Source organism: Oncorhynchus keta, chromosome 19, assembly GCF_023373465.1.
Source record: "Oncorhynchus keta strain PuntledgeMale-10-30-2019 chromosome 19, Oket_V2, whole genome shotgun sequence".
NCBI lineage: Eukaryota > Metazoa > Chordata > Actinopteri > Salmoniformes > Salmonidae > Oncorhynchus > Oncorhynchus keta.
In genome coordinates, this window is record NC_068439.1 from 54,043,839 (window position 1) to 54,068,900 (window position 25,062).

Here is a 25,062-nt window from a genome sequence, read left to right on the forward strand (position 1 = left end):
TTGAAGTATACGAATATTGTTTTCTCCACGGGTTTAATCATAAATTGGTTTATTTATCTTTAGCCAATATTTCAAAAATGGCAGCGGTGTTTCTAATTACGTTGTATGAATATTCTCCATTATTTTACATTACTGTCATATCGTTATGTTTCGTTGTTACCGCCGCCATGGTCCTCGGCTGGTAGGTTCCTGTCAAATTGCCTTGTTATGACAACAACAACATTAGGCTGTTATTATTGAATGGAATGATTATTTTAGCCTACAAATAAAGTTGTCAGCTATCTGTACTTACATTAAGCAATCGGCCCTGTTTATATTTTGTTCAGTAAATCACAGGAGACTGTTATTTGCGGTAATAAATATTGCAAACGGAGATGGTCATTTGACATCACGGCAAGGCTACGTTGACACATCACGTGACAGCATACAGAGTGATACATGTTGCAATGTTAGGCACGCACGAAAATGTTAAATTGTTTATTTATTAGGATCCCCATTAGCCGACGGCATTTGGCAATAGCTAGTCTTATTAGGCTGCGACCCATAATGAAAAATACATTACAGACCAAATACTTTGCAATGTACATATATTTAAAAATGTTCACAGGTTGTGGGGGTGTGTGTATCTATCAGTTACACATGCATGTCAGTACATACACACAACAAGTAAAATGAAACTTTGTAGCATTAGTGCTATCCGGGAACCTTGGAACGGTTCTTACCCTAACTATAACCATTACCTAACCTTAACCCTTATCTAACCTTAACCATTTTAAAAGTCAACTGCAATGGGGTAAAGTCAGAGTTGGGACGTCCCAAGGACCCTAGGATAGCATGGACCTTGGATAAACCTGGCATTCGGGAAAGTTAATCAAAGTGTCATTGCCTCAGAAAAAAATACAGTACCTGGTATTGTATTTACTGAAACATGGACTGTTCTGCACAGTTGTCTACTAGTTTTATTATAACATGTGTTTGTTTTTTAAATAGCCATTTACAATGTTCTACATGTATTTCTTTACATCACAAGGTAGGCTATTAGAGAGCTTTCTTTAAAAGCAGAATGTTTTTAATAAACTTTTATCAATTTGGTGTGCACGCAATATCAAGTTGTTATACTTTAGGCTACTTCACTTATCTTGTCTGATCTCTTATACACACAACATAATGAAATATTCAGATGTTCTGTCCTATGTTCCACCATATCTCCCATAGGTTTGGTTTCGATGTCCCAGTGATTCTCCGCAGCTCTGATGAGACTGAGTCAGTCGTGCCTGTCCCAGAGAAGAGGATGGTTCAGGTGACCAACCCCTTTGCCCTAGAGATGGGGTCCTCTGGGGTGGCCTCTGTGACTGGTGAGAGAGCATGCAAAGACAGTTATTATGCAACAAACCACACATAGAGCCAGTTTCCGGGACCCAGATTAAGCCTCCAGGGCCTAAAAGCTATTTCAATGGTGATTTTGAATAAATGACCTGTATAGCATAGTGTGTTGTATTAGGCCTTTGCCCACATTATGTTATAGGTGTGCCACCATAAATGATGCGTGAATCTAGATTGTATAAACTGTGTGGCCCTGAATGCTGATTGGCTGACAGCCATGGTATATCAGACTGTATACCATGGGTATGACAAAACATTTGTTTTTCCTGCTCTAATTAAGTTGGTAACCAGTTTATAATAGCAATAAGGCACCTCAGGGGTTTGGGATATATGGCCAATATACCACAGCTGTTATTTGTATAAGGGCTGCGTCCAGGCACTCCACGTTGTGTCATACTTTAGAACAGCTTTTGGCTGTGGTATATTGGCCATATATCACACCTCCTCGGGCCTTATTGCTTAAATATACCACATTTTCGTATTGAGTGGTTAACCAGGGAAATATACAACTAGTACTGCATCCATGCCAATTTCCTCAACGCCCATCTGACTGCCACTTTGAATCATTCATTGTTTTCCTCTTTCCAGAGGGTGTGTCCCTGCTTCCATGCTGCCTGGAGCCTTGTGTGCTGAGTTGTTACTGGGGTTGTGGTGTCCATGCCCTACAGGGGGCGCTACAGTCGCACCAACACGGCCCCAGTAAGCTCGCCACGCCACATCTGTTCCAGGAAGCTCTGCACTTCCAGTACCATCACTGCCAAAGCTTCCAGTATCCTCACAGGCGATAATCGTATAATCGGTATCGTTGTTGTTAGTATAAGTACATGTTTTGTATATGGGATGGTCTTATGATGTGTTCTTCATTTTTACACTTAGTATTATCTTTCCTGATGTCTAGTCACTTTACTCTGCCTCTATGTACATACAGTGTCTAACTCAAATACCTCATACTCCTTCCTGCACATTGATCTGGTACTGGTACTCACTGTATATAGCTTAATTCTTATGTATTTTATTCCTCTTGTGTTACTTTTTAAAGTGAATTGTTTTACTCTGCATCGTTGGGAAAGGCTTGTGACAAATAACATTTGATTTCCGATATTCAGGTTCTAGAAGATATTATTTACTCATGTTTGTCTTTTGTGAAATATTGCACATTAATGCATGTTTCATTGATGTATGATATGTCATATTTCATCATCATGATATTTAGTTGTGGCACTAAGGTTGAGGATAGACGGATGGAGTGCATGCAAGGCTAAAATTACATGTCTTTCAGTTCAGTTTCATCCTGCATGTATTTTACCCCTTAACCAAAGGCTCAGTATCAGTGGAGAGGACAGAGAGGAGCATTATACCAAGATGCCAGCCGATCTGGGGATCACTGATTTCGGGCTTTTGCCACGGGAACGCTACCCCATAGTGGCTGTCCTCACACTGGCCAAATCTGAAGCAAGGGACACTTACAACATTGTTAGTGTGACAGTCTTGGTAACACTTGGAACATCATCACATGGGGCCAGTTTCGTGGACACAAATTAAACCTAGTCCTAGAACATGCTCAACGGTGAATTCCCACTGAAAGGGTTTTTATGTCTAGGACCAATCTATGTCCGGGAAGTCCAATCACTTCAATGTGTATTATCCTAGGGGTAATGATGCAATCCACACCCTGATATAAGGTGTGCTCGTTAGGTTTAAAGTTACCATCTTGGCATGGGCGTAGTCCTGGGATGTGACACTCATTATCCCTCATTGTTCCTCTCGCTCAGGTCGCCAGCGTCACAGTGGTTCACGTTCCAGATGACAAATACAGCCTGTCGGCACGGATCCTGTTTCAATATCTCCTCACGGCACAAGGGAACATGTATGAGTTGAAGGTACGGCTTTATCTTTTGTTAATTCATCATTTATTTCTCCAGTCTCATTGACGTAGCAGGAATGTCTTGTTCAAGGTAATGGACAAGGGCTCAGTGAGATTACAGTAGCCTATCATTACTTTTTTCAGATTTCTGGTTGTGTTCTAATATCCATACTAGCGTGCCGTTTAGAATGCAGGCCAATGTGCCAATACATTTCTTCCTACGTGATGTGCTAGTGTAGTTATTAGAACAGAGTATTCACTGTTAAGAGCAAGTCTGATGCTGGCAGTTAACATCCTTACAAATGTAATGTTATCTGCTCCAGCCACTATTTATGTCAGCCGAGAGCAAGTGGTTGTCGGAGGCGACTGACCCCAACCGTAGCACAGAGACACCACCAGAAACACAGAAAAGAGAACCCGGAAAGGAGATGCCAGGAATGGAAGATGAAGAGGATTGGTCAGAGGAGGGAAAAGGCAAAGACTGTGTGGTGTGTCAGAATGCACCTGTTAACCGCGTCCTGCTGCCCTGCAGGCACGCCTGTGTGTGTGACGGCTGTGTCCATCGCTTCCAACACTGCCCCATATGCAGAGCTTTCGTATTAGAGTCCTTTGCCCTGTTCCAGCAGACCCATATGGAGGAGGTAGAGGAAGAATGAACTGTAATGTAGCAGGTCAATATTACCAGTATTTATATGAACATAGTAATGTTACTCATTGGAGTAGCTCTACAGGCTACTGATAGGAAGGAATGGTGTCCAAAAAGTCCATGCTGACTGTCACAACAGGTGCTGTTCCAACAGATACATGAGTACAATTTCAACAGAATCAAAGTGTTTACCGAATGGATTATATGGTTTCACATTGAGGTGTTTTATTGAACATTTCCAACTGTTTTATGGCTGTGAGCATATAAACCACATTTTATCACATTGAGGTGCAAACTACTTGTACTATTTGTAAATGTAGATATGGAAAACCTAATATTTTTGATGTGCAATGTATAGAGAATGTATTGTTTTTGTCAATATACCATACAGTGAGGTGTTTTTTCTTTTGACCCTTAAAATTGCAGACAAAGTTATGAATTGCATCTTTATGAAAATCACAAAGAAATCAAACCTGGCATCACAGCTTCCCCAAGGTTTAAAAGGCAGCAAAAAAATAGGACAATCAGTGTGAAATATCAATGTTTTAATGTGACATATTCCTTTGATTTTACAGATACAGGTGCTCCAATGGCAAGAATATTTGTTTTGTTAATATAACCCAAAATACTGGGCCAGTGGGCATAAATTTCACACTATGGACTGGGGACAGAGACATTAATGTATCCATTTCCAATATCTATAACTGTTTTGAGGTCACTTCTTGGCAACTCTGTATATAAATGGTACACTAATTAGAACAGACACCACCCCCAAGAAGCTTTTCTGCATCACACAAAAAGTTAAACCGCAAAAGCAAACCCCATCCCAGCCTCTCTTTCTCATCTACTTTCCATTTTCACATATAGGAATACTGATATAGGCATTTATATGGGCTTGTAGTCCAGTTTGGATTCAAGCTTCTTTGAGTCGGCAACCTTGCGAACCGCCTTCATGAAATCCTCTTGAGTGACGTACTCGTGATCGGTACGGATCGCAAACATACCTGGAAGATGGAAAGGAACGAGACTTAGAGCATGAACAGCAGGTTGGGTTCAGGACAATAACAGCTATGTTCAGATAGGTTTCCCAGACAGATTAAGACTAGTTGTACAGTCGTGGCCAAAAATTTCAAAGTCTGCTACCTCAGTTTGTATGATGGCAATTTGCATATACTCCAGAACGTTATGAAGAGTGATCAGATTAATTGCAAAGTCCCTATTTGCCATGCAAATTAACTGAATCCCCAAAAAGAGCCCTGCCATGTCAGTGGTTCTCTTATTAACACAGGTGTGAGTGTTGACAAAGACAAGGCTGGAGATCACTGTCATGCTGATTGAGTTCGAATAACAGACTGGAAGCTTCAAAAGGAGGGTGGTGCTTGGAATCATTGTTCTTCCTCTGTCAACCATGGTTACCTGCAAGGAAACACGTGCAATCATCATTGCTTTGCACAAAAAGGGCTTCACAGGCAAGGATATTGCTGCCAGTAAGATTGCATCTAAATCCACCATTTATCGGATCATCAAGAACTTCAATGAGAGAACTCCAGCAAGCGCCAGGACTGTTTCCTAAAGTTGATTCAGCTGCGGGATCGGGGCACCACCAGTACAGGCAAAGACTTTTGGAGGATGGCCTGGTGTCAAAAAGGGCAGCAAAGAAGCCACTTCTCTCCAGGAAAAACATCAGGGACAGACTGATATTCTGCAAAAGGTACAGGGATTGGACTGCTGAGGACTGGGGTTAAGTCATTTTCTCTGATGAATCCTCTTTCCGATTGTTTGGGGGATATCAGGAAAAAAGCTTGTCAGGAGAAGACAAGGCAAGCACTACCATCAGTCCTGTGTCATGCCAACAGTAAAGCATCCTGAGACCATTCATGTGTGGGATTGCTTCTCAGCCAAGGGAATGGGCTCACTCACAACTTCGCCTAAGAACACAGCCATGAATAAAGAATGGTACCAACACATCCTCTGAGAGCAACTTCTCCCAACCAACCAGGAACAGTTGTGACGAACAATGCCTTTTCCAGCATGATGGAGCACCTTGCCATATGGCAAACGTGATAACTACGTGGCTTGGGGAACAAAACATCGATATTTTGGGTCCATGGCCAGGAAACTCCCCAGTCCTTAATCCCATTGAGAACTTGTGGTCAATCCTCAAGAGGCAGGTAGACAAACTCCAAGCATTGATTATGCAAGAATGGGCTGCCATCAGTCAGGATGTGGCCCAGAAGTTAATTGACAGCATGCCAGGGCAGATTGCAGAGGTCTTGAAAAAGAAGGGTCAACACTGCAAATATCGACTCTTTTCATCAACTTCATGTAATTGTCAATAAAAGCCTTTAACACATGAAATACTTTTATACTTCAGTATTCCACAGTAACATCTGACTAAAAAAATATCTAAAGACACTTTGTGGAAATTCATAGGTGTCATTCTCAAAACTTTTGGCCACAACTGTAAACTAAAAAGCATACTCAATGGAGAATCTTCATTAAAATGGCTTTTCAGTCCAGGACTAGGCTTTATTTTTAGCCGGGAAAGCCGCCCATAATGTGGGTCAGTTACCTGCTTCAGTGCACACGTTTCTCAAATCGGCTCCGTTGAAGCCATCTGAAAGCTTCACGATCGCTTCGTAATCTAAAAATACAAAGCGACAACACCTGTTACAAGAAGCAGTTTAACAAAATCGAAAACATGATTACAACCAAATGTGTCCCAGTCACAGCTGTGCTAACAATCAAGACTACAGTGTCTCCATAGTGAGTGAGTACACACACACACACACACACCACACACACACACACACCTATTTCTCCATGTTTGGTGATGGGGCCAGAGTGGATCTTCAGGATGTCCAAGCGGGCCTGTTCATTGGGCAGCTCAATGTCTGTTGGAACAGTAGAAATAACCATGGGTCACTCATTGTTTCATACCATAGACATTCACATTTCTTTCTACTTGGTTATGATTGAGAAAGAAATGGAAGGAGATCATTGTGGCCTTATCTCCCAAAGGAGATAAGGTCCTGCATGGCTCAGTTGGTAGAGCAATGGCACTTGAAACATCAGGTTTGTGGGTTCGATTCCCGGGACCAAAGAATGTACACACATAACTAAGTTGCTTAGGATAGAAGTGTCTGCTAAATGGCATATATCATTATATTACATTAAGAGGATTAAGTATGAAGGATGCGGGATGATGATGAGAGGAGGAAGAACGTACGGATCTTGCGGTCCAGTCTGCCAGGACGCAGCAGTGCAGGGTCCAGAGTGTCAGGCCGGTTGGTGGCCATGATCATCTTGACTCTGTGCAGGGTGTCAAAGCCGTCCATTTGGTTCAGCAGCTGTGCGGCGCACAAACACACAAAAGATAAGTCGGGGAGGAGCCAACTCACAGAGAGGATTATCTGCCGTGGATCCGGAAAACTTTAGACATCTTTCAGTAAGACCCTTCAGTACACATTGAAATGCCAGTCAAGCTGGCTGCAAACTACACGTCACCGAGTTCTATTCCCATCTTCAACATCACCCAGAAGATATACTGTACTGACCAAGCCACAGAACGGTCTTTCACCAAATAAATATATTTTACAGAACCATCATTCTCATAAAAAGCAACATCTGTTGAACATTATCCATTCTATGTAACATATATCTAAGAGTTATGGCCGCCCATTTTACCTCCATCAGGGTCCTCTGGATCTCTCTGTCAGCTGACGTGCCCTCTGAGAACCTTCGGCCACCTTGTAGAGAAAAAATTATTTTACTTACAACACATTCAACATAAGCAAAGGGAGAAGGAATAGATATGGCATCAGGGCTCAGGATGCTTAGCCTGGTCCCAGATCTGGTTTTGCTGTATAGCCAACTCCTTTGGTTGACAATGACTACAGCAATTGGCTTGTGATCTGGGACCAGGCTACAGGTGAGGATGCTCACCGATGGCGTCGATCTCGTCCATGAAGATGATGCAGGGCTGGTGGTCCCTGGCATAGTTGAACATCTCCCTGATGAGCCTGGCGCTCTCTCCAATGTACTTATCCACAATGGAGCTGGACACAACCTGCCGCAACCGGTGCAAAGAAGACAGGACATGCTAAGCGTCAGCCATGTTGTTCAAAGAATAGTGAATACAGCCCGAAGGGCCAGTGGAGGAAAACAAAGTGTAGCCTATTACTCACCTTGAGGAAGTTACAGTCCATCTGACTGGCTACAGCTCTTGCCAGAAGGGTCTTTCCCGTGCCTAATGAAAAGATAAGTGCATAAAGAAAATTGATGAATAAACCCTCAGGACCTCAGTGACATAACCTCAGGGTGAATCTCAAGTCTTTCCTTGGTTTGCCGCATCCTTTATTCCTAGACCTCCTTCTCAAGACGCATTGGAGGAGAAGGTCTGAGGGGAGGGACCTCAGATCTTTTGATCCAATGTGTTTTGAGATGTAGGTCAAGGAATCCAGGACATGAGGAATCAAGGAACAATTTAAAGTCTACATCAAAATCCTGCTAGTGACTCACCTGGAGGTCCGTAGAGCAGGCAGCCCTTTGGAGGGATAATCCCCACCCTCAGGAAAAGCTCAGGGTTGGTCAGGGGCAGCTCAATCACCTGACAGGGAACATAGGAGAGTGTCATATAGAACACCTGCCTGCTTCAGGGAAGCAGTACTAACTGTACTGTAGGATGTGACGTGTACCTCTCTCAGTTCACGGATCTGCTCGGCCAAGCCACCGATCTCTGAGTAGGAGATACTGCCAGGGTCTTCATGGGACATGTTGTACACCAGGGGGTCGACTTCTCTGGGCAGATACCTGTAGGGTGTGTGAGTGTACATATTATCTACCATCAGGGAAAACATTTAGGCCTGACATACCTTATACTTTTACCATTTTGTGTCAGTAGACTGTATTGACATTTTCTCAATGGGTGCGTGTCTGTATTAGGGCTGCACAATTGATCAAATTCAAATTGAAATTTCTAAATTGATTTGTGCAATATCCATATCACAAGAGATCCATATCGCATGCAATATTTTGGAACGCCAATAAGCCGCGTGTAACGTCAGTTACGGTTTACTCAGTTTGTCGTCTCTCTCCCTCTCATCGCTTGTGGCTGCTTCCCACACACACCAAGCCCTGTCACTCAAGCAGCACAGTTCCTCCTCCTCACTGTTAGATTCACTATAAGTTTGCATGCTGTTCTGTTAGATCAAATGCAGTCAACTCAATGCTGCTTTCCACTTCGCCTCTTAATACAAATCATTCTATTTCAATAGTTCCAACAGTTCACCCAAGTGTTTTGATCTATATCGCAATATATAAATGGTCAATATTTGATTTTTTTTTTTAAATCGCAATTAAAATGTTTTGCCCATATATTGCAACCCTATTGCGTGTGGGTGCAGTACCAATTATGGATGTTAGCGGTTAACCGTTAAATCAGTTAGCCACCGAAAATGCATTTTACCGTTCATGCTTATCGGTCTATAGGTTAATTTGCATAATTTAGTGGAATGAAATTGCTGCGTGTATTTTTGTTAGTCATCATGCACCTTGGTAAAATCACACACAGCATACAGAGCCTGGTTTGAGGAGCGGAATAGCCTACCACATGTCAGACAATGCGAGAGCAGCTCCTCAAAAAGCTGGTACTGGAGTGAAATGTGCTTTTGCAAGCCCAGTCATTGCGCAACAAATAACAATTCTAAATGCAATCAGGTGTTAAACTGTTTTGATGGCCACGATTAAAGAGCTATTACTTGTGGCAGTATAATTGTTTGAAACGGAACATTTTACTTTACTTCAAATAATGAGGCATGTCTTACTTTGCTTCAATGTAGCCTAACCATTATTCAACCATAGAAACAGAGGCAATTGTTTTATAAAGACTTCCTCATGCCATTAAGCAGCATTTCTCTCCTGTTGTATTGCTTTTCGTATCAACTTTATTTCGTTGTCCAGAAGCCAAAGGCACAATCCTAGTCATATTAGCAACCCATCCTAGTCGTTGCTAATCGATGCCGTCATTCTACGTTTCTAACAGAGATTTTCATCTCTGTCACATATGGAATCCCTAGTGCCTACCTCATAATGGTGAGGGTGGTCATGTCCAGGGCCACTCTAGTGCCTGGTTTGAGCTGTGATTTATCCAGCTGTGTGAAAATGACAAGAGAGATGAGCTCAATTACAATCATTGAGATGACACATTAAGTAAATCACTGATGAAACGTTGGTAACATCATGTTTTAAGACCTACTTGTCTGCGGCAGCCAACAACATAGCGGGGTCCATTGGTTGCCTTGACAATGACTGTGAAGAGAAGTAAATAATGAACATAACATGGGGTGTGTTTGTAAATTCCCTCTGGCTATCTACTCCGATTTCAGAGCACTCTCGTCTGAGTGTGCCAGAGCGTAGAATAACTGCTGAATTTAGGAACGCTCAACACTCATTGAATATGGCCAGTGTCAGTAAACATTGGCAAAAAAGCGTAATTGAATTGTTGCCAGCAGCCCAGTTACAGTCATCAATGCTCTGGATAACATGAAAACAACCTAACCAGCTCTGCTAGGGCAAGTAAAATGGTCAGAGTGAGGTGTTCTCTCATGTGTCTGGAAGTAGCTAGCAAGCTAGCCAGTTGGCTTGGGTGCTTGACTGCGGTTGTGAGATCAGAACTCTCGGATCAACCCTACTCCTCCGTCAGTGTCCAGTGTGCGCTCTGGACGCTCTGAGAGCAAACGGACAATCTGACAACACTCTGCATTTACAAATGCTCAACGTAAACTGAGGCACTCCAGAGTGAATCTACGAACGCACCCATGGCATCGTGTGTTCTTCAATGCACTCTGGAGTGGCAGAGTGAGCTCTGGGCATTTGTACATTCAGAGCGCACACTGTACACTCTGGCTGAGGAGTAGGGTTGACCCGAGAGTTCTGATCTCACAACTGTAGTCAACTGGCTAGCTACTTCCAGACACAAATGAGAGAACACCTCACTCTTACCATTTTAGTCACCTTAGCAGAGGTGCTTAGGATGTTTTAATGTTGTCTAAAGCATTGGTGACTAACTGTGCTGCTGGCAACAATTTTATGACTTGTTTTGGCCGACACAGGTTATATTCAATGGGTGTTACTCTGCTCATCGGTTATTCTGCTCTCCGGCACACACTGACTAGTGCTTTGAAATCGGAGTAGCTAACCGGAGTGAATTTACGAACGCACCATAATGTGACGTTTAAGGATGTAGCTAGGCATATAAATAGGCAATATAAATTGCAGTGATATTAGATACAACTTACATTTCTCCTCCGTCAGCTGTTTGAGCACTTCACCCACAATCTACATTGAGTATGAAAATAATTCGCAGTTCAAATCCATTCATTAAGACACATTTGTGTACACTATATTGCCGGTCAATAATCATGTGTGAATACACCATCTTACCTGACCAACACTTTGTAAGGCTTTCAGGTCATTTTCAGATTTTTCATATTGTTTTGTCTGTTCCTTGAGCTGTTCCCTCACTGAAAACAGAGTCAGACAGAGGATACGAATGGAATCAAGATGTGTAGCTAACGTTAGCTAGCTACAGTTAGTAAGTTAACGTTAGCTGATGTCTGTTATTGTTCTTCCATGACTTCAAGCTAAACTCGAACTAATATTGTTAGCTATCGGTCTTGGCAAATAACGTTAGCTGGTTAAACTGTTTTGCCATGGCTTAGTACAGCAAATACATTTCAATATACGGCTAGTTACAGCTGTTTTTGGAGCTAGCATTTTGCTAACGCGTTAGCCGGTTGTGAAGACCATTCATTTCTATGGACGAGTCTACTGGCACTGCATGACAAAGCGAGTTACAAGTAGCCAACAACCGCTTATCTAACTGCTTGTTGCTCATTTTAGTTAGATAACCAATTTTACGTGCATTATTCCGATATATTGACAAAGACACGGTAATGCATTACTTACACTCTTTTAAACGTCCGTCAATCTCTTTATGTTCAAGTAATCTTTTCCTGTAATCTTGAAGTCCCTTTTCTCTGGTATCAGCCATGTTGCCTCTATGAATTATGGGAACTGTACGACGTCGGAAGATGGGTTTTGTTTCTGTGTCATCATGCAATTCGTCACATCTGCCACATGGGGGAGGTGTCTCCTCATACTGCTCACTGGGTGAAAATATGACCAAGACCAAAGAACGCTCCAAAGGATGCCCCTTGACCCTGAAAACAAAATCCTCTCGATCCAAAAGAAGAGTTTTGTTGGGAAATAAAATATTCCCCCTCACTTTCAAATCACAAAAACAAATCATTCTATCTAAAAATGAATCTGGTTATGTTTAGCTTGGGTGACTTTCCCAGTGATGATGGGTCACAGATTAATAATAAGGGACTGTACGTTATTTATAATGAGGGATACCTGGAGAAAATCGGATCTCCCTGAACGCTTGAAAAAAATACAATTACAAGGCAAAGTACTCAGAAGGTTGTGGATTCGCAGACCACCGCAGACAAGGGTGAAAATATATCCATTATAGTAAAGCACTGCGTGAATCATTTTATTTGCGTTCCGATAAAATTTTAAAAAGCATTTTACAAACGCATTTCATTCCAATCTACGTCATTTTACATGACTGGGGATGAGGATAATATTTGTAATACCGCAACAGAGCATGCCAAAAAATGAGCGCATGCTGCAACACCTGAGGAGTTTTGATTTATATACACTGTAAAAAAAAAAAATTAAAAGATAAGAAAGATAGTCTAAGTTTGGAGAAGTGTTTAAGATATCGATCAACTGTAAAAATTGAGCTCAACAAAACCAGTTACAAATGAAATATCTAATCATCAATGATTTAGACAAAAAGCCAATAATTATTTTACACAGCAGTCACATATCAGGTACGCACATGTCATTTTTTTTCATTTGGGAACCTATAATTTTCTAATTTATTATATTTTATTCCATGATATTGATGTTACAAAAATGATTTGTGTTGGCTGTGATTTGGGGATTGGAATATAAGAACATTTGCTAGGCCAAATTAGCATACATAGCTCACCACATGATCCTCAAACCAAAGACTGGCCAAACCTCTGTTTTCTATAAGCGAATTCAAAGACACAGTAGAATGACTGAATAGCCTAATAAGGCATTTTTAGTTTCATTACAATGTAATTCAAAGTTAAATGTAATTTTATACCGTTTAAATATTACATGTATAGGCATGCTGTTGTTGAAATGCTGAGCGCTCCTGCCTGCCTGTCACAAATGCTTTACAATTGATTTCTTAAATGGCAGGCTGTAGCTTTGAAATAATAATATATCCCAAATAATACATGTTCGTTCCTTCTAAGACGACCTGGCTTGCTCCTGACTGATTTAAAGTTAGTATTTTCTTTAGTATCCTGTTGAAATGTCAAACGTCAATTGAAAGTGACAGAATCATTACTTCTCAAGCGAAATCTTTTTTTTATCTCCTTGTCCTCGGCTATAGAAGGTTGTAGTGCATCCTCTGAATGTTATAGAGACAAACCAAATATATCTCACATGCATCGGCGTCACGTCTGTCCCCTGCATTTTACAGCTTGTTTCTAGCATAAAGCATTGCGGACTAAAGCGTTGTTATAGATCGCTTTATAATCATGTCCATACGAATGCTTTGAAATGCTGTGGGATATTCCGTGTTCTGAACGAGTACATAACGGGACATGGATTACGGTGGGACCGTTATATCGATTTCAAGAAAGAACTGGGCGCCTGGAGACACGGAGTGAGTGGATAGAGGCATTTGCAATGTGTTCCCGCTATACTCTCAACTCTGGCGGTCGTGGGTGACTTAGAGATATGGATCACATGCGTAAATTGATGGGGTAACATCGGAGCAAAACTACTCAAATTTGAGGATTACTTCTCCCCACAATCTGATCCACGCCTGGGAAAGCAGTGGATGATCCACGCCTGGGAAAGCAGTGGATACGTAATCCGTTCGCCAGCACTGAAGAGACTCACAGTTTGTCACCGGTTCTTAAGGATTGGAGCTGTCCTGTGACCAAGGCCTGCGCGCTGGTTTTAATGAGATGCGGTTGTCCTCATTCTGGCTGTTCAGCAACTCTGCAAGATGGGAGAAACTCCCCAAATACAGGTGTGCCAAGTTTTAGCATCACACATAAGAATACTCAAGGCTCTAATCTCACCCAAAGGTGCTTCAACAAAGTACTGAGTAAATGGTCTGAATACTTATTCAGTTTTTTATTTTCAATCAATTTACAAAAAAATCTAAAAACCTGTTTTTGCTTTGTCATTGTGCGGTATTGTGTGTAGTTTGATGAGGGAAAAAACTATGTTATACATTTTAGAATAAGGCTGTAACGTAACAACATGTGGGAAAAGTCAAGAGGTCTGAATGCTCTCCAAAGGCACTATATATGATACATTTCTTTGACGCAAAGAGTTGCCTCGGGACTGCACGTGTTCTGAACGAGTAGGCCTACATTTTTATTTTATTTATTTATTTCACCTGTATTTAACCAGGTTGGCAAGTTGAGAACAAGTTCTCATTTACAATTGCGACCTGGCCAAGTTAATGCAAAGCAGTTCGACACATACAACGACACAGAGTTACACATGGAGTAAAACAAACTTACAGTCAATAATACAGTATAAACAAGTCTATCTATATACGATGTGAGCAAATGAGGTGAGATAAGGGAGGTAAAGGCAAAAAAACGCCATGGTGGCAAAGTAAATACAATATATTAAGTAAAACCCTGGAATGGTAGATTTGCAGTGGAAGAATGTGCAAAGTAGAAATACAAATAATGGGGTGCAAAGGAGCAAAATAAATCAAATAAATAAATACAGTAGGGAAAGAGGTAGTTGTTTGAGCTAAATTATGGGTGGGATATGTACAGGTGCAGTAATCTGTGAGCTGCTCTGACAGTTGGTGCTTAAAGCTAGTGAGGGAGATAAGTGTTTCCAGTTTCAGAGATTTTTGTAGTTCGTTCCAGTCATTGGCAGCAGAGAACTGGAAGGAGAGGAACATAGATTAAGGTGGGACCGTTTGTATCGATTTCAAGAAAAAGATGGGCGCCTGGAGAGACCAGTGAGTGGATAGAGGCATTTGCGATTTCAAATGTCAGTCACTCTCATCTGTTTTAATTGCAAACTAATTTGATGTACGGGCTCTGTCTAAAACCTTCATGTGATTCAATATCATCTGCTATATCCTGGATTCTGTGTAACAGTGTCATTGGAAAGTAGGATTTCACTGATCTTTGTAGCAGCAGTTGGGCCTTAAACCTCTAGGGCAAGCATCGACGACTGAGGGCCAGCTTTTAAACTATGGTTAAAGGAGCTTGGCATTTGGAAATGTTATGAGAAAGTATGAAGCTTTCAGTAAACTTTCGTTGTCTGTGAAATTATTGTGCAACATTTTTTTTTGGCTGGTCTTACATATCACACAGACCGGTTTTGGCAGACAGCTATTATTTTAAACAAATCCAGGCAGAAAGAAAGAGAGCTTGCAGGTTGTATAGAAGGGCTAGCTTGTGTGTGTGTGTGTGTGTGTGTGTGTGTGTGTGTGTGTGTGTGTGTGTGTGTGTGTGTGTGTGTGTGTGTTTGATTAACTTGGTCTCAAAGCATTTTGTGTTATTCTGTACAAAAGTCTGTATATAAAACCAAGACATGCCATTATGTTTCGTATGGTAAGCATTCATTTGTGAATGTCCATATAATATGTTACAAATTATAATTCTATAATTATAATTATATTCTATTATATGTTACAAATTTGCAAAACATTTGATATGTTCCAATTTCTCAAATTGTACAATATGTTACAAATTGGCTAAACTTACAAATTCTAGCTCGGTGGCTAACCTTAGATAGGCTAGGGGTTCGGGTTAAGTTTAAGAGTTGAGTTAAAGGGTTAGAGCTAGGGCAAGGGTTAGCTAACAGGGTTAGGGATAGGGGAAGGGTTAGCTAAAAGGGTTAAGGTTAGGGTTAGGAGAAGGGTTAGCTAACATGCTAAGTAGATGCAAAGTAGCTAAAAAGTAGTAAGTAGTTGAACATTTGCTAATTATCTAAAATGCTAAAGTTGCCCTTGATGAGATTCAAACTCACAACATTTAGGTTGCTAGATGGTCGCGTTATGCGCCCACCCATCCACCCCGACTAACCACCCTACTTTTGTTTTTGTCCTAAGAAGCCATCTATCTGTCTTATGTAACCATACCAAATGTAACATATCATACTAATTTGAGTGTCCTGGATTTATAATTCCTATGTCACGTCTAGTCTATGAGAACAGGCTGGTTTGGTGTACAGTAACTATACTTAGACATGGTAATACAATTTCTTTACTGCCGCATGCATAGTTCAGTGCATTGAACAAGTAGGCCCATGGCAAGTATTTATCTGAGTCAAGTATATACAGTATTCCAGTCAAATATGCAGCAGACCATGAAAAAAACCTGATCATATTGAAGACTCTCAGGTTTCAGGTATGACACAGATGCAAACAGTGTCGAAGTAACACAAGTTTATTTCTAATACAGGGGCAGGCAAACGACAGGTCAAGGGCAGGCAGAGGTCAGTAATAAAGAAAGGGTGCAACAGGTCCAGAACGGCAGGCAGTCTCAGGGTCAGGGCAGGCAGGGGTCAATAATCCAGCGAGGTATGGCAAGATATAGAGCGGCAGGCAGGCTCAGGGTCAGGGCAGGCAGAAAGGTCAAAACCGGGAAAGACTAGAAAACAGGAACAAGAACAGACAGACGCAAGGGGACAAACACTGGTAGGTTTCACGAAACAAAACGAACTGGCAACAGACAAACAGAGAACACGGGTATAAATACACTGGGGATAATGGGGAAGATGGGCCACACCTAGAAGTGGGGGGAGACAAGCACAAAGGCAGGTGATACAGATCAGGGTGTGACACAAAACAAATATGCTGCAGACAGACCGGCTCGTTTGAGAAAGGCTGGTATAGGCTATGGATCATTTTATTGAGACCACACTCGGCACTCTTGATATTGTGTGAATCAGGGATACACATCGGGCACACAATAAATGAATTCTCAAACCCTGAGAAATAGGACATTTAATTGATTACAAATGACATGACCCTCGCCTGGATTACATTTCAAAAGTACTAAACCCTCCCCCTGACTGAAATAGAAATATCATGAGCCTCACCCATTTTCCTCTGGGTAACTATTGTGTACATTTTGACCTCTCCCGAATAATGTTTAATGACACTCTTATAGTCTGGATATCAGCTGATTTTGTGTTCTTTGTGAGCAGAGGAAGCAAAGTTATAAGAGGCTTGCAGGAAACACAAATACGTGACCTTCATCTGCTACAGAGTTATAAACATCAGCTGTGTACAGAGTTATAAAACAGTAGTAAAGCAATCACAGCAGTCAAAGTACTTAATCACATCCAACAGTAGCCATAAACTAATAAACTCCTTGTACCTGGACCTTAAGTAACTTCTCTGGCATCAAACACTATCAACAAAAATAAGAACACTTACCCCTCAGTTTGGGAACCACTGCCTAAACTAAATATTAACTTTAGTAATCTTACCTTTTTCCATTACAGTCATTAATTCCATTTTAATCTCAATTCAAAGGTTACTGTATGAAATAATGTTCTGAAACATGTCAAATGGACAACATGTCAAATGGACTCTAATGGCAGCTAGTGGGTGAAATATATGTTGAACATGTTCAAGCACGTTACAGGAAGGAGACCAACCAACCTGTGAATATCAGGTGATTTGCCCCTAAGACATTTCACAGGATGAACACATTAGAAGTATAGACAAACTCTTATTAAAAACAGTGTTTTTCATGACTTGTTTTATTCCTTACATAGTAAGGTACAACGTCTTCAGCGTATAAGCATTGCTGTCTGATCAAATGAATATGCTGTGGATTAGATATCATATCTCTATGATGTGGTATAGGCTTACTGATAAATGGGACCTGACTATGTCGTGATCCTGTGGATTTAGTTGACCACAAGCTCTGGTATTCCCCTCCAGTTGTTCAAACAACCTCTGTGCTGTCACATTGCATTAGCTATACTAGAGTGCTCTGCATGGAAGGTTCAATGGAAACACAGCAAGCAGCACTTCATGGGATGTCTTTGTCCAATAAACCATAGACATAGATGATGATGTGTAGTGGTACCCCAGAGTCATCTGGTCTCCAAATGTAGAGAATGAGTAAACAACACTCGCTGCACCCCTCTGGCGGCACCTCGTCATTCAGTGCAATTTGAATGAGGATAGACAGTGAAGCTACCACCACAGAAAATTCAACTCAACAACCCCCCAGTAAATCAGGGTGTCACGAATATTACCGAATGTGACTATGTCTACTAGCTATCACCGATCCGTTGTTCTGTGTTCCATTGGTTTTGTCTGATTGGTATCACCTGTTTCTTGTTTGGTTGTTAGGGTGGGGTTATATAAGTTTGTTCAGCCCGCTTCTGTTTCGTGCGGGCTTGTTCGTCTGTTCTGTGTTTGAGTGTATTTTGTTTGCTTTTTGGGTTTCGCGCTGTCCGTTTATATTTCTGTTCATTTGTTTTCCTACTTTTGTTCATGTTATATTTCCTGGACATTAAAGCGTGTTTTTTTCCCACATTTTTTGCTCTCTGCGCCTGACTCCACACCTCTTCACTCATTTAGCGTAACACAGGCGTCTTTGGATGCTGCTAATATTCTCAACTCGGAAGCAATCAAAAACATTCCTGTGGGAAATTATGGGTTACACTACACACATCAAAAGGAAAAGGAATTGGGCCACCCCATGCCATTGCCATAAACACTGAAAGGAAACAAACTGCTTAAATAGCTAGGGAAGGGAGCAGAAGGGTGATTAGGGAAGTTGGATCCGCAGGTGGGTGGTGAGTTGAAAGGAGAGGGGTCAGAAACAACAAAGCGATAAATTACCATTTTAAAAGCTTCTTTGAAAACGAAAATAAATCACAATTAAACAACATTGGGACAGATGATACAGCCATCTAAGACTCAACAAACCTGAAGCAACTATCAGCAGATTCAAAATAATAACTCAAAAAAGAGAACACCCAAAAATACATTTTTAGATACTTTTAAAACATTCACGTGGAAAAAAAGCAACAGGAATGGATGTTTTCCCAAAGAATTCTAATTAACATTTTGAGACAAAATAGCACCACTTTTACACAAATGACAACACACATCACTCAATTTACAGAACATTGGGTACAGGTACAGAGTCAATGTGCAGGGTCACCGGTTAGTCGAGGTAATTGAGGTAATATGTACATGTAGGTAGAGTTAAAATGACTATGCATAGAAAATAACCAGAGAGTAGCAGCAGCGTAAAAGGGGTGGGGGGCAATGAAAAAAGTCTGGGTAGCCATATGATTAGCTATTCACAAGTCTTATGGCTTGGGGGTAGAAGCTGTTGAGAAGTCTTTTGGACCAAGACTTGGCACTCCGATACCACTTGCCGTGCGGTAGCGGAGTGAACAGTCTATGACTAGAGTGGCTGGTGTCTTTGTTAGGGCCTACCTCTGACACTACCTGGTATAGAGGTCCTGGATGGCAGGAAGCTTTGCCCCAGTGATGTACTGGGCCGTATGCACTACCCTCTATAGTGCCTTGCGGTTGGATGCTGAACAGTTGCCATACCAGGCAGTGATGCAACCAGTCAGGATGCTCTCGATGGTGCAGCTGTAGAACTTTGAGGATCTGAAGACCCATGCCAAATCTTTTCAGTATCTTGAGGGGGAATAGGTTTTGCCGTGCCCTCTTCACGACTTAGTGTGCTTGGACCATGATAGTTTGAAACTTGCTCTACTACATCCCTGTCGATGAGAATGGGGGCGTGCTCGGTCCTCCTTTTCCTGTAGTCTACAATCATCTGCTTTTGTCTGTATCGCGTTGAGGGAGATGTTGTTGTCCTTGCTCCACACGGCCAGGTCTCTGACCTCCACCCTATAGGCTGCCTCATCGTTGTCGGTGATCAGGAAACTTAATGATGGTGTTGGGGTCGTGCCTGGCCGTGCAGTCATGAGTAAACAGGGACTACAGGAGGGGACTGAGCACGCACCCCTGAGGGGCCCCGTGTTGAGGATCAGCATGGTGGATGTGTTGTTACCTACCCTTACCACCTGGAGGCAGCCCATCAGGAAGTCCAGGATCCAGTTGCAGAGGGAGGTGTTTAGTCCCAGGGTCCTTAGATTATTGATGAGTTTTGAGGGCACTATGGTGTTGAATGCTGAGCTGTAGTCAATGAATAGCATTCCTACATAGGTGTTCCTTTTGTCCAGGTGGGAAAGGGCAGTGTGGAGTGCAATAGAGACTGCATCATCTGTGAATCTGTTGGGGCAGTATGCAAATTGAAGTGGGTCTAGGGTTTCTGGGATAATGGTGCTGATGTGGGCCATGACAGGCATTTCAAAGCACTTCATGGCTGCAGACGTGAGTGCTACGGGTTGGTAGTCATTAAGGCAGGTTACCTTAGTGTTCTTGGGCACAGGGACTACAGTGGTCTGCTTGAAACATGTTTGTATTACAGACTCACACAGGGAGAGTAGGAAAATGTCAGTGAAAACACTTGCCAGTTGGTCAGTGCATGCTCAGAATACACATCCTGGTAATTTGTCTGGCCATGAGGCCTTGTGAACGTTGACCTGTTTAAAGGTCTTACTCACATCGGCTATGGAGAGCGAGATCACACAGTCGTCTAGAACAGATGACGCTCTCGTGCATGTTTTAATGTTACTTGCCTCGAAGCGAGCATAGAAGTAATTTAGCTTGTCTGGTAGGCTCGTGCCACTGGGAACCTCACGTCTGTGCTTCTCTTTTAAGTCTGTAATATATGGCAAGCCCTGCCACATCCGACGAGTGTCGGAGCCGGTGTAATACGATTTGATCTTAGTCCTGTATTGACTCTTTTTTTCCATTTTTTCACCTTTATTTTACCAGGTAGGCTAGTTGAGAACAAGTTCTCATTTTCAACTGTGACCTGGCCAAGATAAAGCATAGCAATTCGACACATACAACAACACAGAGTTACACATGAAATAAACAAAACATAGTCAATAATACAGTAGAACAAAAGAAAACAAAAAGTCTATATACAGTGAGTGCAAATGAGGTGTATAGTGTTGAGTCATCCGCATACATAGACACTCTGGCTTTACTCAAAGTCAGAGGCATGTCGTTAGTAAAAATTGAAAAAAGCAAGGGGCCTAAACAGCTACCCTGGGGAATTCCTGATTCTAACTGGATTAATTTAAGAGGCTTCCATTAAAGAACAACCTCTGTGTTCTGTTAGACAAGTAACTCTTCATCCACATTATAGCAGGGGGTGTAAAGTCATAACATTTCAGTTTTGTCAAAAGCTGCACTGAAATCTAACAAGGCACTCCTCACAATCATTTTATCATACATTTCTCTCAGCCAATCATGTACTTACAGTCACTGTGGGGATGACATCATTTATGCACTTATTGGTGAAGCAAGTGACTGATGTGGTGTACTCCTCAGTGCCATCGGAAGAATCCCGGAACATATTCCAGTCTGCTAGCAAAACAGTCCTGTAGCTTAGCATCTGCTTCAACTGACCACTTTTTTATTGACTGAGTCACTGGTGCTTCCTGCATTAGTTGTTGCTTGTAAGCAGGAATCAGGAGGAAAGAATTATGGTCAGATTTGCCAAATGGAGGGCGAGTGAGAGCTTTGTATGTGTGAAGAGTAAAGGTGGTCTAGAGTTTTTTCCCCTCTGTTTGCACATTTAACATGCTGGTAGAAATTAGGTAAAAAGGATTTAAGTTTCCCTGCATTAATGTCCCCGGCCACTAGGAGCACCGCCTCTGGATGAGCGTTTTCCTTCCTTCCTTTGCTTATGGCCGTATACAGCTCATTGAGTGCGGTCTTAGTGCCTGCATCGGTTTGTGGTGGTAAATAGACAGCTATGAAGAATATAGATGAAAACTCTCTTGGTAAATAGTGTGGTCTACAGCTTATCATCACCCTCTACCTCGGGCGAGCAAAACCTTGAGACTTTGTTAGATATCATGCACCAGATATTGTTTACATACAGTATATACATAGACCGTCACCCCTTGTCTTACCAGAGGCTACTGTTCTATCCTGCTGATACAGTGTATAACCCGCCACCTGTATGTTATTCATGTTGTTGTTCAAGCCACGACTCTGTGAAACATAAGATATTACAGTTTTTAATGTCCCGTTGGTAGGATATACAGTTGAATTCGGAAGTTTACATACACATTAGCCAACTACATTTAAACTCAGTTTTTCACAATTTCTGACATTTAATCATAGTAAAAATTCCCTGTCTTGGGTTAGTTAGGATCAACACTTTATTTTAAGAATGTGAAATGTCAGAATAATAGTAGAGAGAATGATTTATTTCAGCTTTTATTTATTTCATCACATTCCCAGTGGGTCAGAAGTTTACATACAATCAATTACTTTTTGGTAGCATTCCCTTTCAATTGTTTAACTTGGGTCAAACGTTTCAGGTAGCCTTCCACAAATTTCCCACAACAAGTGAATTTTGGCCCATTCCTCCTGACAGAGCTGGTGTAACTGAATCAGGTTTGTAGGCCTCCTTGCTCTCACACACTTTTTCAGTTCTGCCCACAATTTTTTTATGGAATTGGGGTCAGGGCTTTGTGTTGGCCACTCCAGTACCTTGACTTTGTTGTCCTTAAGCCATTTTTCCACAACTTTGGAAGTATGCTTGGGGTCATTGTCCATTTGGAAGACCCATTTGCGACCAAGCTTTGACTTCCTGACTGATGTCTTGAGATGTTGCTTCAATATATCCTCATAATTTCCTTTGCTAATGATGCCATCTATTTTTGTGAAGTGCACCAGTCCCTCCTGCAGCAAAGCACCCCCACAACATGATGCTGCCACCTTCGGCTTGCAAGCATCCCCCTTTTTCCTCCAAACATAACGATGGTCATTATGGCCAAACAGTTCTATGTGTGTTTCATCAGACCAGAGTACCTTTCTCCAAAAAGTACAATCTTTGTCCCCATGTGCAGTTGCAAACCGTAGTCTGGCTTTTTTATGGCGATTTTGGAGCAGTGGCTTCTTCTTTGCTGAGCAGCTTTTCAGGTTAGGGCGATAGGGGACTCGTTTTACTGTGGATATAGATACTTTTGTACCTGTTTCCTCCAGCATTTTCACAGGGTCCTCACAAGCACTGAGTTTGAAGGTAGGCCTTGAAATTCATCCACAGTTACACCTCCAATTGACTCAAATTATGTAAATTAGCCTATCAGAAGCTTGTAAAGCCATGACATTCTTTGGATTTTTCCAAGCTGCTTAAAGGCACAGTCAGTCAATTTAGTGTATGTAAACTTCTGACCCACTGGAATTGTGATACAGTGAATTATAAGTTAAATAATCTGTCTATAAACAATTGTTGGAAAAATGACTTGTGTCATGCACAGACTAGATGTCCTAACCAATTTGCCAAAACTATAGTTTGTTAACAAGACATTTGTGGAGTGGTTGAAAAAAAAGTTTTAATGACTCTAACCTAAGTGTATGCAAACTTCTGACTTCAACTGTATATATCTTGTGTAAATTCATCCGGTGTATATACGTATAGATTGCATTTGGATTACTGTTACAGTGCAATTTGGTATTCGTTCCAACATTTCTTGATACATTTTTTGTTGTTGTATTTTTTGTGTACGTGTTCGACATTTTACTGCATTGTTGGGAGCTAGTAAGATAAGCATTTTGCTGCACCCGCTATAACATCTGTTCAACCGTGTATGATTTGTCTATGGACAAAGAATGATTGCAATCCACACTTTGGTTTTGATAAACTAACCACTAACTTTTAGCAACATTAGCATTGTGCCAACAATTCCTGAAATCGGTAAACTATCACTTATAGTTATGTCGGCTCAGGAATTAGGTTCTTACTAGTGGTTGTCTGTTCCTTGTTAATTATCATAAGACGTGCAACATTCTGTGAGCTGTCCAATCAAACTGATATGAACATGAAGAGTCCCTGTCAATATCACTGCAAAGAAATCTTAGATCCCTTTGAAAATAAAGTTCTGAGTTACGTGTTTCGAAATCCTATGTCCTTGTTTATAAAAGTGATACATTTTTATGGGCTGTACACGTACTGTTTGTTAGTGTAAGTGGGCTCCGTGTCCAAATCTATGTTTATCAGTGCAACCAGACCGGTTGTGAGATGACTGTGCATCCTTTCCTGGAAGTGTACTGTTGAGATTCAGTTTGATATCTTGTTGCACTTGGAGCCATAATTTACTTGTTTTCTTCATTCTGTAGTTCAATAAAGGACCATTTGGAGAGATTCAGTAAATATGGAGCATTAGAGCTAAACCTACAGTAAATAAGACAAATCTCTTCCTAACTTCAATGGTCCAGTGAAATTCACAAACATACATTTTTCATAATTTTGTTTTAAGCCTTCCCCAAACCATAGACCTAACCTTAACCTCTAAATGTCATTCGGAGAGCGGGGTTCTACTAAGCTAACATATGGAATTTTTTTTAAGATCGTCATACCGTGGATTTTATTTTAGGACCCCTTTAGGTATCAAAAGCAATTATTTATAGCTCATAGAAAGGCATTGACTAACGAATTTGTAAATGGTTGTCACGCCCTGGTCGTAGTATTTTGTGTTTTTTTTTTCATGTATTTGGTCAGGCCAGGGTGTGACATGGGTTTTTGTATGTGGTGTGTAGATAGTGGGATTGTAGCTTAGTGGGGTGTTCTAGGAGAGTCTATGGCTGTCTGAAGTGGTTCTCAATCAGAGGCAGGTGTTTATCGTTGTCTCTGATTGGGAACCATATTTAGGCAGCCATATTCTTTGGTTGTACTGTGGGTGATTGTCCTGAGTGTCTTGATGGCCTTGTGCTGTGGCAGTTGACACAAGTATAGGCTGTTTTCGGGTTTCTTTTAGTAGTGTTTGTGTTTATTTGTGTTTACGTTGTTTGATTAAACATGGATCGCAATATACACGCTGCAGTTTGGTCCGACTCTCCTTCACCATATGAAAACTGTGACAATGGCAAAAAAATATCTCACAAGGAATTAGGTTTCAAAGTGTCTGTCCTATTGTCACGCCCTGACCTTAGAGA

At 41.4% G+C, this 25,062-nt stretch overlaps 2 protein-coding genes across 2 annotated transcripts; one reads left to right on the forward strand and one right to left on the reverse strand.

Annotated features, from left to right (window-relative positions):
• Positions 1–37: 37 nt before the first annotated feature.
• cgrrf1 (cell growth regulator with ring finger domain 1) lies at positions 38–4,289 on the forward strand. Its single transcript, XM_035793870.2, has 6 exons — positions 38–181; positions 1,216–1,355; positions 1,972–2,152; positions 2,709–2,856; positions 3,156–3,263; positions 3,571–4,289. Exons 1-6 carry the CDS (start codon positions 78–80, stop codon positions 3,901–3,903), a joined length of 1,014 nt encoding a protein of 337 aa, XP_035649763.1. The 5' UTR covers positions 38–77; the 3' UTR covers positions 3,904–4,289.
• A 134-nt stretch (positions 4,290–4,423) lies between these two features.
• Positions 4,424–12,020, reverse strand: psmc6 (proteasome 26S subunit, ATPase 6). The gene is made up of 14 exons (XM_035793869.2): positions 11,862–12,020; positions 11,337–11,416; positions 11,192–11,231; positions 10,150–10,202; positions 9,978–10,045; positions 8,591–8,705; positions 8,415–8,502; positions 8,081–8,142; positions 7,839–7,962; positions 7,581–7,642; positions 7,123–7,243; positions 6,707–6,787; positions 6,466–6,537; positions 4,424–4,897 (listed from the first exon to the last, which is right to left on the reverse strand). The coding sequence occupies exons 1-14, from the start codon at positions 11,944–11,946 to the stop codon at positions 4,779–4,781; spliced, it is 1,170 nt and encodes a 389-aa protein (XP_035649762.1). The 5' UTR covers positions 11,947–12,020; the 3' UTR covers positions 4,424–4,778.
• Positions 12,021–25,062: the final 13,042 nt, after the last annotated feature.